The sequence below is a fragment of the Hyperolius riggenbachi genome, chromosome 9 (genome assembly GCF_040937935.1).
Source record: "Hyperolius riggenbachi isolate aHypRig1 chromosome 9, aHypRig1.pri, whole genome shotgun sequence".
NCBI lineage: Eukaryota > Metazoa > Chordata > Amphibia > Anura > Hyperoliidae > Hyperolius > Hyperolius riggenbachi.
Genome location: NC_090654.1, coordinates 49,724,748 through 49,738,852, shown reverse-complemented (window position 1 = coordinate 49,738,852; position 14,105 = coordinate 49,724,748). Strand labels below are relative to the sequence as shown.

At 47.3% G+C, this 14,105-nt stretch overlaps 1 protein-coding gene and 1 long non-coding RNA gene across 2 annotated transcripts in view; one reads left to right on the top strand and one right to left on the bottom strand.

Annotated features, from left to right (window-relative positions):
* Positions 1–609: 609 nt before the first annotated feature.
* Positions 610–14,105, bottom strand: part of LOC137531584 (uncharacterized) — a 56,528-nt gene continuing 43,032 nt past the window's right edge. The window contains exons 2-3 of the long non-coding RNA XR_011023677.1: positions 7,012–7,172; positions 610–688 (exon numbers count right to left, since the gene is read on the bottom strand). This is a non-coding gene — a long non-coding RNA (uncharacterized lncRNA). The remainder of the gene's footprint in view (positions 689–7,011; positions 7,173–14,105) is intronic.
* LOC137531583 (histone H1.10-like) lies at positions 9,060–10,570 on the top strand. Its single transcript, XM_068251528.1, has one exon. It carries the CDS (start codon positions 9,120–9,122, stop codon positions 9,741–9,743), a length of 624 nt encoding a protein of 207 aa, XP_068107629.1. The 5' UTR covers positions 9,060–9,119; the 3' UTR covers positions 9,744–10,570.

Genomic DNA, 14,105 nt, shown 5'->3' with positions numbered 1-14,105 from the left:
TCAACACAATTGTAGCAAACAATGGAGAGAGGTACAGGCAGGAAGAGGTCTACAGCCGTTTCGTGCCGTCAAACACTGTGGCGCATCATCACGACAACCCGCCCCAAGAAGCATCACCCCTTAAATTGATGCTCTCCACACAAAGGAACAGAGAGGTCCCGTGGGCGTGGCTGTGTACTAGCCCGAAAAACATGGAGCGCACGCCACATATAGCGTGTACTGAGTTTCCTGCCCCATGGAACGCCCTCCCGGAAGAGGCAATGACGTGATTTCTGGATGGCTGCAAACAATAGTGGAACCTGGAACGCATTCGAAATTTGCGTGGAACGCGAAAAAACAGCAAACTGGGCGCATCGATCAATGATCAACATATTCGCCTGTAAAAAAAACTAATAGGCCCACGACCGCAGCCATATAGACGGCATCGTTATGCCATCTTGTGTCCAAAAAAGAGACTGCAAGAAAAATGAAAAAAAGGGGAAAAGCTGTTTCTCCATGTGACATATACAGTAAATATGTCTGAAAAACAGTTATAAAAACCAAAGTCCTTGACAACATGTGGTGTCCAATGAGGAGGAGATATTTCCAATAATTTTCACATACCATATTTATAACTATCTTGGTCCAAAATAATTCACTCACCACCCCACATGGGACAGCCTGATGAGGCAGGGCCAGCCATTCATATCTAAAGGGGATAGAAAAGACAAGGTAAGGAGGGATAGAAGCAATATCACATCACATAGTTTAAAAACCATATATAAATGGTAAAGTGAATCATTAAAATCGATGTAACCAAACACCATTATCCTCAAATAAATACAGAGAGGTTATTTCTCTCATTCAATCCTAATGGTCCCACCACATCAAAAAAGGATTTCCAAAAACTTTCTCTCTGAAGGAGTTTATTATTATTATTTATTGTATTTATAAAGCGCCAACATATTACGCAGCGCTGGACAATAAATAGGGATACATACATTGCAACAAGGGGTGACAGAGAGGTAGCAAACGGTTATACATACAATCAGGGTATAAAATGCGTTTTACAAAGACCTGGCAAAACAAGTACGAGTTAGTCCATGAGAAGGGTGTCATTGCTGGGGTAGTAAAATTAAGGACACACTAAGGGAAGGGGAGGCCCTGCCACGGCTTACAATCTAAAGGGTGGTGGTGGGGGGGGGGGGGGGGGGACACATAAGGTAGGGCCTTGTAAAAGGTGATTGACTGAGAGCGTTAGAGTGTGGTAGATGTGGGGTAGGCCATTTTAAAGGAGAACTGTAGTGAGAGGTATATGGAGGCTGCCATATTGATTTCCTTTTAAGTAATAGCAGTTACCTGGCAGCCCTGCTGAGCTATTTGCCTGCAGTAGTGTGAATCAGAAACAATCTTCCCACATCTGTCAAAAATGTCAGAAACACCTGATCAGCTGCATGCTTGTTCAGGATCTAGGGCTAAAAGTATTAGAGGCAGAGGATCAGCAGGGCAGCCAGGCAACTGGTATTGCTTAAAAGGAAATACATATGGCAGCCTCCATATACCTCCCACTACAGTTCTCCTTTAAAGAAATGTGTTTTAAGGGCTTGCTTGAAGGTGTTGAAGGAAGGAGCGAGTCTGAGGGGGAATGGAAGGGAGTTCCATAGGGTGGGGGCAGCTCTTGAGAAGTCTTGTAAGCATGCATGGAAATGAGAAATACGTGGGGTGGTCAGGCGGAGATCATTGGAGGAACGGAGGGGATGGGCAGGTATATATCTGTTGACGAGCTCAGAAATGTAGGTTGGGCAGGTCTTGTGCACAGCTTTGTAGGCAAGGCAGGTAAGTTTACGATGCCAATCATCCCCTCTTCTATCATGCTTAACCTGTTCTATGCCAAAAAATCGAAGTTGAGTTACATCACCCCCGTGGGCCTGACGCATATGTTCTATAACCCAACCCACACGATTATGGACAGATCTACAGTGTGCCTGGTATCGGTCCTTAACCTGCCTGGCGTTCTATTAAGATCGCCAGGGAGGCTGCGGGAGGGTTTTTTTTAATAAAAAAAAAACTATTTCATGCAGCCAACTGAAAGTTGGCTGCATGAAAGCCCACTAGAGGGTGCTCCGGAGGCGTTCTTCCGATCGCCTCCGGCAGCCAGAAGTAACACGGAAGGCCGCAGTGAGCGGCCTTCCGTGTTTCGCTTACCTCGTCGCCATGGCGACGAGCGGAGTGACGTCCTGACGTCAGCCGCCTCCGATCCAGCCCTTAGCGCTGGCCGGAACTTTTTGTTCCGGCTACGCTGGGCTCAGGCGGCTGGGGGGACCCTCTTTCGCCGCTGCATGCGACGGATCGCCGCACTGCAGCGGCGATCAGGCAGCACACGCGGCTGGCAAAGTGCCGGCTGCGTGTGCTGCTTTTTATTTGAGCCAAATCGGCCCAGCAGGGCCTGAGCGGCAGACTCCGGCGGTACTGGACGAGCTGAGCTCGTCCAGACCGCTCAGCAAGTTAAGCATGCTGGTGGTCTCAGAGGGAGGTGGTGCACTGAAATTTTTTTTTTATATAAATCTAAATACTTCCATCAAGTTCTGGTTGAATTTGGATGTACCCTATTTTTCGCCATATAAGACGCACCCAAGTTTAGAGGGCAAAAACTTGGGGGAAAAAATATATTAAATCTGGTACGTCTATATTCCAGGAGCGTCTTTGTACATGTTGTGTCCTCCTGTGTACCTTATCTTTCCTTCTGTGTGCCCCATGTCTCCCTTCTGTGTGCGCCATCTCCCACGTGTCCTCTCCCCCATGTGTCCTGTGTGTCCCTTCTCCCCATGTGTCCTCCTGTGTCATGTCTCCCATATGTGTCCTCCTGTGTCCTGTCTCCATGTGTGCTCCTGTGTCCTGTCTCCATGTGTCCTCCTGTGTCCTGTCTCCATGTGTCCTCCTGTGTTCTGGCTCCATGTGTCCTGTCTCCATGTGTCCTCCTGTGTCCTGGCTCCATGTGTTCTCCTGTGTCCTGTCTCCATGTGTCCTCCTGTGTCCTGTCTCCATGTGTCCTCCTGTGTCCTGTCTCCAGACGCAGGGACTTTTTCTCCCCATGAGCCTGCGCAGTACAGCCCGGAGGACGTCAGCACGGCGGCGTGAAACGCATAATGGAGCGCAGAAGAGGCCCGACCTGGCCGCCGGCCTGGCCAGGTCGGGTCGGCCACCAGAGACCACCGGGAGCCCGCGGAGCGGCACTGAGGGCACCTCCTGCCTGCCAAGGGCTGGAGGAAGCCCCAGGTAACTGGATATGGATTTTTAATTTTTTTTATTGTCCCTGAACCTTCCCTTTAAAAGGAGATAAATATGGCAGCCTCAATATTATTCTCACCTTGGGTTCCCTTTAAAAGTGCAACGCAAAGACAGTGGGCCCAAGTTTCTGTGACCCTTTCCACAGAAAATTCGCATAGGTGTGCAGGCTTTCTCAAGAAAATACACGTAATGTGAGCAGATTTCCCCAGAAAATATGTTCAATCATGTGGCAGATTTGATCAGAAAATAGTTCAATCATGTGGCAGACTTGCCCAGAAAACACTTCAATCGTGTGGCAGACTTGCCCAGAAAACACTTCAATCATGTGGCAGACTTGCCCAGAAAACACTTCAATCATGTGGCAGACTTGCCCAGAAAGCACTTCAATCATGTGGCAGACTTGCCCAGAAAACACTTCAATCATGTGGCAGACTTGCCCAGAAAACACTTCAATCATGTGGCAGACCTGACCAGAAAACACTTCAATCATGTGGCAGACTTGCCCAGAAAACACTTCAATCATGTGGCAGACCTGACCAGAAAACACTTCAATCATGTGGCAGACTTGCCCAGAAAACACTTCAATCATGTGGCAGACCTGACCAGAAAACACTTCAATCATGTGGCAGACTTGCCCAGAAAGCACTTCAATCATGTGGCAGACTTGCCCAGAAAACACTTCAATCATGTGGCAGACCTGACCAGAAAACCCTTTAATCATGTGGCAGACTTGCCCAGAAAACACTTCAATCATGTGGCAGACCTGACCAGAAAACACTTCAATCATGTGGCAGACTTGCCCAGAAAACACTTCAATCATGTGGCAGACCTGACCAGAAAACACTTCAATCATGTGGCAGACTTGCCCAGCAAATACACCTGCTACTAAATAAAAAAAAACATTTACTCACCTGGCTGCAGCAGACCTCCTGTCCTGGCCTCCGTCCGGTGCGCAGCTCCCACGATCCTCTGCAGCCAGCAACTGAAACTCCCGTGCTGAGAACAGGGCTACGGGAAAATGGCGCCCGAAGCCCTGAACTGCAGACTCGAAGTCTCCAGAGCAGGGCTTCAGGCGCCATTTTACCATAGCCCTGCTCTGCCGCAGCTTCGGGCTGCTGGTGCCGGTGAACTGACGCCGAAAGTCAGTTCACGCTGGGGGGTGCTAATAGGGTGCTTGGAGAGCTGACTGACGCAGAATAACTCACTGCAATGAAAAATCAATGCCCCATTCACAGTGCACACGTTCCGCAGGTGTCTAGTGCTGCACGTTAAGTGAAAGTACTGCATACAGTGCGCTATACACAATATTAGATGCGTTGGACTGTTTGCACATGCTCAGTAATGACTTGGAAACATACTTTTCATTGCCTGTATGCTCTACTGTATGCGACCGTAACAGGGCATTAAGTTGCATTGCGACTTTTTTGGGGCATTGCGTTGTAATTTGCGTTGCGACTTTAACGTTGCATCAAAACGCAACGTCCTACTGTGAAAGAGGCCTTAAAGACTAAATTGCAGCAGTGCAATAGGAAGATGAGTGATATAAAGCAATTGCACTCAACCAGATAGTTGATCCAATTCAAAAAACGTGGTGCTTGTTTCATCTAAGAAACCATACAGTGCCACAAATAAGGTGCAGTGCAGTTTCCCTAAGCAATGTTCAGAACAAACCTTCAAGGTGACTAATATTATTGGAAAAACAACACCCAAAGTGCAGTGAGGGAAAACTGCGTAAGTGTCCAGTGAAAAAAAGCATCAAGGAAGCCACGGTGAAGGTAAAGTAGAGGGGACCTGTGAATGGAAAATGCCACTGGAACAGGAATAGCTAGAATTAAAGGACAACTGTTATGAGAGGTATATGAAGGCTGCCATATTTATTTCATTTTAAGCAATAACAGTTGCCTGGCTGTCCTGCTGATCCTCTTCCTCTAATACTTTAAGCCATAGACCCTGAACAAGCATGCAGCAGATCAGGTGTTTCTGACATTTTTGTCAGATCTGACCAGATTAGCTGCATGCTTGTTTCTGGTGTAATTCAGACAGTACTGCGTCCAAATATATCAGCAGGGAGTCCAGGCAACTGGTATTGCTTAAAGAGAATCTGTATTGTTAAAATCGCACAAAAGTAAACATACCAGTGCGTTAGGGGACATCTCCTATTACCCTCTGTCACAATTTCGCCGCTCCCCGCCGCATTAAAAGTGGTTAAAAACAGTTTTAAAAAGTTTGTTTGTAAACAAACAAAATGGCCACCAAAACAGGAAGTAGGTTGATGTACAGTATGTCCACACATAGAAAATACATCCATACACAAGCAGGCTGTATACAGCATTCCTTTTGAATCTCAAGAGATCATTTGTGTGTTTCTTTCCCCCATGCACTGAAGTTTCAGGCTGCTCTTTTCTTCCTGCAAACAGCTTTGCCCTTGTTTGTAATTCCTCAGTATGTGAAAGCCCAGCCAGCTCAGAGGATGATTTATCCAGCTTGTAAAAGATAAGAGAGAAGAGAGAAGCTGCTCTAATCCTAAATAATACACAGGCAGTGTGCAGAGAGGGGCCTGGAAGGGGGAGTTCATAGCAGAACCACAACACTGAAGAACTTGGCAGCCTTCCAGACACTGGCCGACAAGTCTGACAGGGGAAAGATACATTGATTTATTACAGAGACTGTCATAGTAGAAAGTGCTGCAGTTAGCTAGATCACATTAGAATAGCTTTTGGAACTTATAGGATGATAAAAAACAGGATGCAATTTTTGTTACGGAGTCTCTTTAAAGAGATTCTGAAGTCTCTTTTTTTTTTTTTACCTGATTTTCATCTTTAGTCCTGTGCAGCATTAAATTCTAAGCGGAATTGCCGCGTTGCTGTGGCAGAACTAGTGATTTATAGCAAAGAAATAGCCGCCTCTCCCCGCCACCTCTCAGTCTTCTTTCACTGACAGGGGCGGGGAGAGGCAGGGATTGACTAGACAGGAGACAGAGCTACTGCGCAAAGCTCTGCCTCCCTAAGGCAGCAAAATCTGCAACCTGCAAAGTCGTGGAAATTTGCAGGTCTATTTATTTGCTGTAAATCACTCGTTATGCTACGGGAATGCAGCGAATCCGCTTACAATTTAATGCTGAACAGAACTAAATAAGAAAATCAGGTAAAAAAAAGGAGACTTCAGAGTCTTGTTAAGAGGAAATAAATATGTGAGCCTCCATATACCTCTCACTACAGTTGTCCTTTAAAGTGAACCAGAGATGAAGCACCCTCATGTATTTTACCATATATATCAGTGGGAACATTAGAGAAAACACCTACCCTGTGCTCTGTTTCATTCTTCACTGCTCAGCCTGCTTCTTATCAGCCCTGATAAAATCCCTGACTGAGCATTCAGTCTGGCTTTGCTCAGGAATCATTATAGCTGAGTTATTATAGCAGAGCCAGAAGGGGGTAGGCTTGGGCTTGAAATTACATCAGAGAAGACAGACTCAGCTTTAATGATTCCTGAGCAAAGCTAGACTGAATGCTCAGTGGGGGATTTCATTAGGGTTGATAAGAAGCAGGCTAAGCAGTGAAGAATGAAACAGAGAGCAGGGTAGGTGTTTTCTCTAATGTTCCCACTGATTTATATGGCAATATACATGAGGGTGCTTCGCCTCTGCTTCACTTTAAGTAGAGGAGTGTCAATCACTTACAATACCATGCCAATAGCTGTTAGAGTTATAACGGAATAAAAAATTGGATATACTGTGTCACTCACTGGAGCCCCGTATCAGCCTCCTTGAAGAAAAGGGCTTCGTTCTTTCCTGTATTTCCAGTGCTGAAGAAGATCACATCAAAGTAGTCACTTTTCTGCCGATACTTCAGACAACACAACTGATGGGAGGACCTTCCTCTTGGACACACATATCACTGACATTGCTGGAGAAATAGAAGGAAACAAACTGTAGGAAATATACTGTACGTGGCGATTACTTGAGCAGAGCATGCTGTTTTGTTTTTTGTTTTGTTTATACATATTAGGAGCAAGAGAAAACAATATAAATTAGTACGCTTTTTCTTTATTCGTTACATTTTAAATTTTTTTGAAGTCCAGTTTACCTCTGTTATTGGCAAATGGATGTTTTAAAACGCTGTTTGCTGCTGCCGTGTGCACGCTCCCACCGCACGTACCTGCTAAGAGTGACACATCTTTGATTGGTGAATAGGAACAAGTGTTCCCTAAGCCAAACAAAGTGCCTGTAATGGAAAGATCATGGCTACAACAAGAATTTTGGTAAATAAGGGCTTCTGATTATTGATCGAGTACAACCCCCCCCCCCCCACCACCACCACCACCACAAAACAGTAAAAAATACACCTTTATTTCAAAACAATAAATTGTTGCCATACATTGTACTAAGAACATAATTTAACCATTGTAAGAACTGGTCGAATGGGCAAATAAAATAAGGGAGTTTTATTGACAGTAGTATTTTAAAACTTTAGGGGATGGATTTAGAGAAATAGTGTATTTTTTCCCTTTAAAATTAATAGAAAGTTAAGTAATTACTGAAAACAAAAATCCCCCTCAAAAAGCCTGATTTGCGGTGGAAAAAACAAGGTATTTCAGTGTGATAAGTAGTGATAAAGTTAGTGGTGAATAAAGGGAGGTGCGCTGACAGGTGAAAATTGCTCTGGTCCTCTGGTAAAAACCGTGGTGAAGTGGGTAAAAAGAAAACGAGGTGGCAGAAAACAAAAAAAATTAGTTACTTACCTAAAAAGAGGGAAGCCTCTGGATCCCAAGCCCTCCTCCAGACTACCAGCCCTGCCTGGGACCCTTTTCATATGGCGGTAACAGCGTGCAATTTCACAACGATCAAAAAACGCGATGAAACCCACGTGGTTTCCTAGTAAGGGACACGTGTATGACGTCAGACGTCATACACGCGACATTGTTACTAGGCAACTGCGTGGTGCGCGCTTATGGCAAGTGGAATGCGGAGACTAGCAGAGATGGCGGAAAGGTAATGTATTACATGCACGGGGCAATGGGGGGGGGGGGGGGCATTTTTCATTAAGGGGGAAAGCGCCAGGAGGTTTCGTCGTGTTCGTTGATCGTTGCGAAACTGTTTGTTTTGTCTCTTGGTCGAATCTGCCCATACATATGGCTACCTCAATAGATTTTTCCCAATCAATTTTTGATGAGCGAAACAGCGATAATATGCCAAATCAAGTGTTCAAGGTTCCTTCAGATCCTTCCACGACATTGCTGAATATAAACAAGCTATCAACTTATAAATACAGGGATGAGGCGTGCCTCTCGATAAATTTAGACCTGTGTATGATGGCGTGACTTTGCACTGTATCGCCACTAGAGGGAGTTCCTTGTGTTAGTTACAACAAATTAATCCTTTTAATCTAAAGACCCCCTGGCCGGGCACAACCCGCTGACCCCGCCATCATTCTCTTGGAACTCTTGTCTTCTCACCTCTGTACTTTAATAAGCCTGGGGTGGACAGGGGAGGACGCTACAAGCGTGAGAAGATCAGCCCCCCATCCGCGGCTGCCAAGCAAGCAAAGGGTGCTTGTTTTAAAATGCCTCCGGGGAGGGCACTGGGGGCATCTTCAGGGCAGATCTGCCATCGGCTACACGGGGAAGCGTCTGGAGGGGGTGGGTCGGCGTCGGGAGAGATGAGGGGCTTCCTGGATGGGGAGGCAGAAGGAGCAGAAGTGGAGCAAGAAACACAAGTTGATGCAGAGAGCCGGTGAGGCTGCTGATGTTCTCAACTTGGTCCGCTCAGCTACTACAAGAGCAGCACACCACCCACAGGCGGATCAGACCATCATCGTCATCCAGCATCAGCACCATCATCATCCAGCAGCATCATGTCACTAGAGCTAGAGGAGAATGTCCCCAGCACTGAGGAAGAGGAGGATGAGGAAGCCCCCAGTGATAAGAAGAGGTCCTCCAGCAGGAAGAAGACAGCAGCAGCAGCCCCCTCCTCTGGCTCCAAGAAGAAGAGTAAGAAGAAGAAGAACCAGCCGGGCAAGTACAGCCAGCTGGTGGTGGACACCATCCGCAAACTGGGCGAGAGGAACGGCTCCTCTCTGGCCAAGATCTACAGCGAGGCCAAGAAGGTGTCCTGGTTCGACCAGCAGAACGGCCGCACCTACCTGAAGTACTCGGTGAAGGCTCTGGTGCAGAATGACACCCTGCTGCAGGTGAAGGGGGTGGGGGCCAACGGCTCCTTCAGGCTCAACAAGAAGAAGCTGGAGGGGGGGACCCCTGAGAAGGCCCCCTCCCCCAAGCCTGCTGCTAAGAAAGCGCCCCCCAAGAAGAGCCCCTCAAAGACGAAAGCTAAGCCCGAGCCTAAGAAGGAGGCTAAGAAGAGCAGCCCCAAGGCGGTGGCCAAAAGCGCCAAGAAGAAGAAGAATGCAGCAGCCACTGGAGGGGGCAAGAAGGTAAAGAAAGCTGGCAAGCCAAAGGGGCACAAATCCAGGAAGGCGTGAGCAAGCTTGGGGAGGACTGGGATAGTAGCCAACAACTGTCTAAAGCAATCAGTGACTTTACCGATGTGGCCGAGAAGATCGCTGGATTATTGTGATGTGCAGCAGTGACTCTCCTGTAGACCCCCGCCGACCCCTTATGAAGAAGGTTGCCCCACCCCTCCTGGCCATTTGTGAACTCACTTTACTGCAGTCCTGATGAAGGCTGGTCTACCCTGGACCCGCTTGTCTCTGAGATCTCTACTGCTGCAGTCCTGATGATGGAGGCTGGTCTGGACACCCGTCTCTGATCTCTACTCACCTTGATGGCTGAACTGGACCCCCTGATCTCCATTTACTATCGTCCTTATGATGGAGGCTGGTGCGGGCACCCTGACTCCCCGGTCCCTGTGATCTCTATTCGCACTGATTGCCTTTTCTCTAACTGCCACACCTGCTACAATGTATCCATCGGCTTTATTGTAGAACTTTGAAAACAACCAAATTTATCTTATTGGCTACACGTTCTGGTAGCTGGCACCATGGTAACGGCGTAGGAGGGCGGGGCTCCACTGACAGCTCGCTTGTTTACTGGGGGAGGTGGGTGGTTACTTTAGTGGGAGGAGAGGTATTGCCGTTCTTGCTATGATTTTTTTATGCTTATTTTTTTGTCAATAGAGGGGCATGCGGGACCATCAAATGTTCAGTTTTATATGGTAAATGTTGTGTTGATCGCAATTTATGAGCTAATCTGCACTTTGCTGCTCTTTTCATGTGTACAGATCCATCTTTCATAAGCATTATTGTCGCTTTTGTTACTTTTTATGCTGAATAAACAAACGTTGTTTCAATTGTTTTGGTCATTGAAGAATGTATTGCCAATTGAAAGCCCCAAGGCATAATAGACATACTGGAATGGTTTATTAGGAGGAGTAGTATGATATGGGCTACAGAGCTAAGACTAGTCATTCACCAACTGATTCTGGCTTGCATTTAAATTTGTAGGCAAATTGTATGCCAATTAAAACTGGACCAATCAAGATTGAAAGGACGGTTCATTTGATTGGTCCGTGCAAGCCAGAATTATGTGGAGTAATTACAACTTTTCTTAGTTTCTTTTACTGCTGGTTGAGTTCTCCTCATTTTCTTTATTAGTATTAAAGCCAATGTTTCCCGATTACTGAAAAAAAAGCCAGCTACTTACCTAAGGAGAGGGGAGGCTCTGTGTCCTAATGAGCCTCCCCTCTCCTCTCCCGATGCCCTCGTCGCAGCGGCAGCTCCCCCGTTTAAATCCCGGGGACTTTGGGAGCCGAGTCCTCCTGAAGACGGGCGGTTCCATACTGCGCATGTGCGATGACGTGATAGAGGGCGCTCGCACGTGCTCAGTTTGGAGCGGCCTGTCTTCGGGAGCACTCGGATTCCCGAAGACTGCCGATGCCTCCCTTCGGCAGCGGAAGTAGCAGTATTTGACCAATTTAGTGTTTGGTTGTTTGTTTGCCCATTCTAAAATCTTTCCTCTCACTGATTTACATTCTGACATATATCACATGGTGACATTTTTACTGCTGGCAGGTGATGTCAGTGGAAGTAGCTGCTGCTTGCTTTTTTGGCAGTTGGAAGTCATTTCCCACAATGCAACAAGACTCCCACAGTGTGTTGTCAGCACCATGGTCCTGACATCCCACTGTGGGTGGGGTTTCAACACAATATCAGCCAAACAGAGCCCCCTGATGATCCATTTGAGAAAAGCAATAGGTTTGTCAATGGAAAGGGGGTATCGGCTACTGATTGGGATGAAGTTCAATCCTTGGTCACGGTTTCTCTTTAAAGTGTACCTGTAAGGAAAGAAAGAATTGCTAAGGGTTACTCATCTCGGGAGGGGGAAGCCTCTGGATCCTCCAGAGAGTTCAGCCATCCTCCTCCTTCCTGTTTCAGTGCTTCGCCCCCCCCCCCCCCCCTATCAATGGTTCGCAAATGCGCACTAGCATGGACCTGCTCAGGCTTTGGCAAAAAAAAGCAGAGCTTAATCGGGTCTGTGCTACTGCTCATGCATGAGCCACCTCTGCACAGTAGCATGGAACCGATCGGTCTTGGCTTTGTCCACTGAAGGCTAAGCAGATCTGTGGTACTGCGCAGGTGCAAAAGTATAAGTAGCAATTACAAAATTACAATTGCTGGGATTGGCTGGCAGAGGGAGGGGGTAAATAAATAGGGAAATATAATAAAAAGAAGGCACAAATAAATAAACATTGTGGGAGCAATCAGAGCCCACCAACAGAAAGCTCTGTTGGTGAGCAGAAAAGGGGAGGGGGATCATTTGTGTGCTGAGTTGTATGGCCCTGCAGCAAGCCCTTAAACTGCAGTGACCTGAATTGTAAAATATAGCCTGATCACTAGGGGGTGTAAGCCTACGGTCATCAAGAGGTTAAAGGGTTCAGGAATACAGTACACATGTTCCCAGCAATGTCGATCTGGGTGCGGGAAGAAGTCAAGTCATGGCTCCCTGCATACAGCAAAGTAGGAGAATACAGTAAATATGTTCTACTGATTATCTAGCCTGTCCTCTGGTGGCGGGCTCCAGCTATCGCCGACTCCTGAATTACAGTGTTTGCCTTGCAGCAGGGGTCGAGTGGGGCGTGAAGGCAGGTGGACAACGTCCACCTGCTTAGCATCTATAGTGGAGGGGAGCAGTGCAGAGAAGGGGAGCTGTAGGGACAGCAGTGGGGAAGGGGGGACGTTTCCCCCCTTCTTCCCTCACCTTGGGGCTCCCCCTCCCTCACTCTCCCCTCCAGAACTAAGTGTTGTGCCGTGGCTGGCAATAGGCGAAATTTACCTCCGTCTCGTTCCAAGCGCCGGAAGTTCTGGTGCCGCTGCTCTGGACCAGACCAGACAAGCAGCAAATCCAGAGACCATCCCGTGCCTGCAACGAGACGGAGGTAAGTTCCGCCTACTGCCAGCCACCGCACAACACTTAGTTCTGGAGGGGAGAGCGAGGGAGGGGGAGCCCCAAGGTGAGGGTAGGAGGGGAGACGTCCACCCTTCCCCACAATTCCCCTTCTCTGCGCTGATCCCCTCCTGCTGGGGGGACACCTGGCTACCTATTCTGAGGACATATACCCCTGCCTACATATACTGGGGACATATACCCCTGACTACATATACTGGGACATATACCCCTGACTACATATACTGGGACATATACCCCTGGCTACATATAGTGGGCACATATACCCCTGGCTACATATACTGGGGACATATACCCCTGACTACATATACTGGGCACATATAACCCTGGCTACATATACTGGGCACATATACCCCTGGCTACATATACTGGGCACATATACCCCTGGCTACATATACTGGGGACATATACCCCTGACTATATACTGGGACATATACCACTGGCTACTTACACTGGGACATATACCCCTGGCTACATATACTGGGGACATATACCTCTGCCTACATATACTGGGACATATACCCCTGCCTACATATACTGGGACATATACCCCTGACTACATATACTGGGACATATTCTTCTGACTACATATATTGGGACATATACCCCTGGCTACATATACTGGGCACATATACCCCTGGCTACATATACTGGGGACATATACCTCTGCCTATATATACTGGGGACATATACCTCTGCCTATATATACTGGGGACATATACCCCTGCCTACATATACTGGGACATATACCCCTGACTACATATACTGGGACATATACCCCTGGCTACATATACTGGGGACATATACCTCTGCCTACATATACTGGGACATATACCCCTGACTACATATACTGGGGACATATACCTCTGACTACATATACTGGGCACATATACCCCTGGCTACATATACTGGGCACATATACCTCCTGGCTACATATACTGGGGACAGCCATAAACCCAGCTACTTATGGAACATATACAACTGGTCACATATTCTGTGGACATCTATACACCTGGGTACCTATGGGACATAAATACACCTGGCTACCTATTCTGGGGAAATTATACACCTGGCTACCTATTCTGGGGAAATTATACACCTGGCTACCTATTCTGGGGTCAACTATACTCATGGCTACTTATACTGGGGACACCTATATACCTGGCTACCTATGCTGGGGGTACCTATTTTGGGGGAACTGCTGTCAGATTATCTGCATTTTTGGGGAACCGCTGTTAAAAGATTAAGTGTATTTTGGGGAACCGCTGCCAGATTATGTGTATGTTAGGGGAATGTCTGCTGCCAGATTACGCATTTTGGGGAACTGCTGCCAGATTGTGTATGTTTGGGGGACCACTGCTGCCAGATTACATGTATTTGGGGTGTTACGTGTATTTTGGGTGATCTGCTGCCAGGTTTCG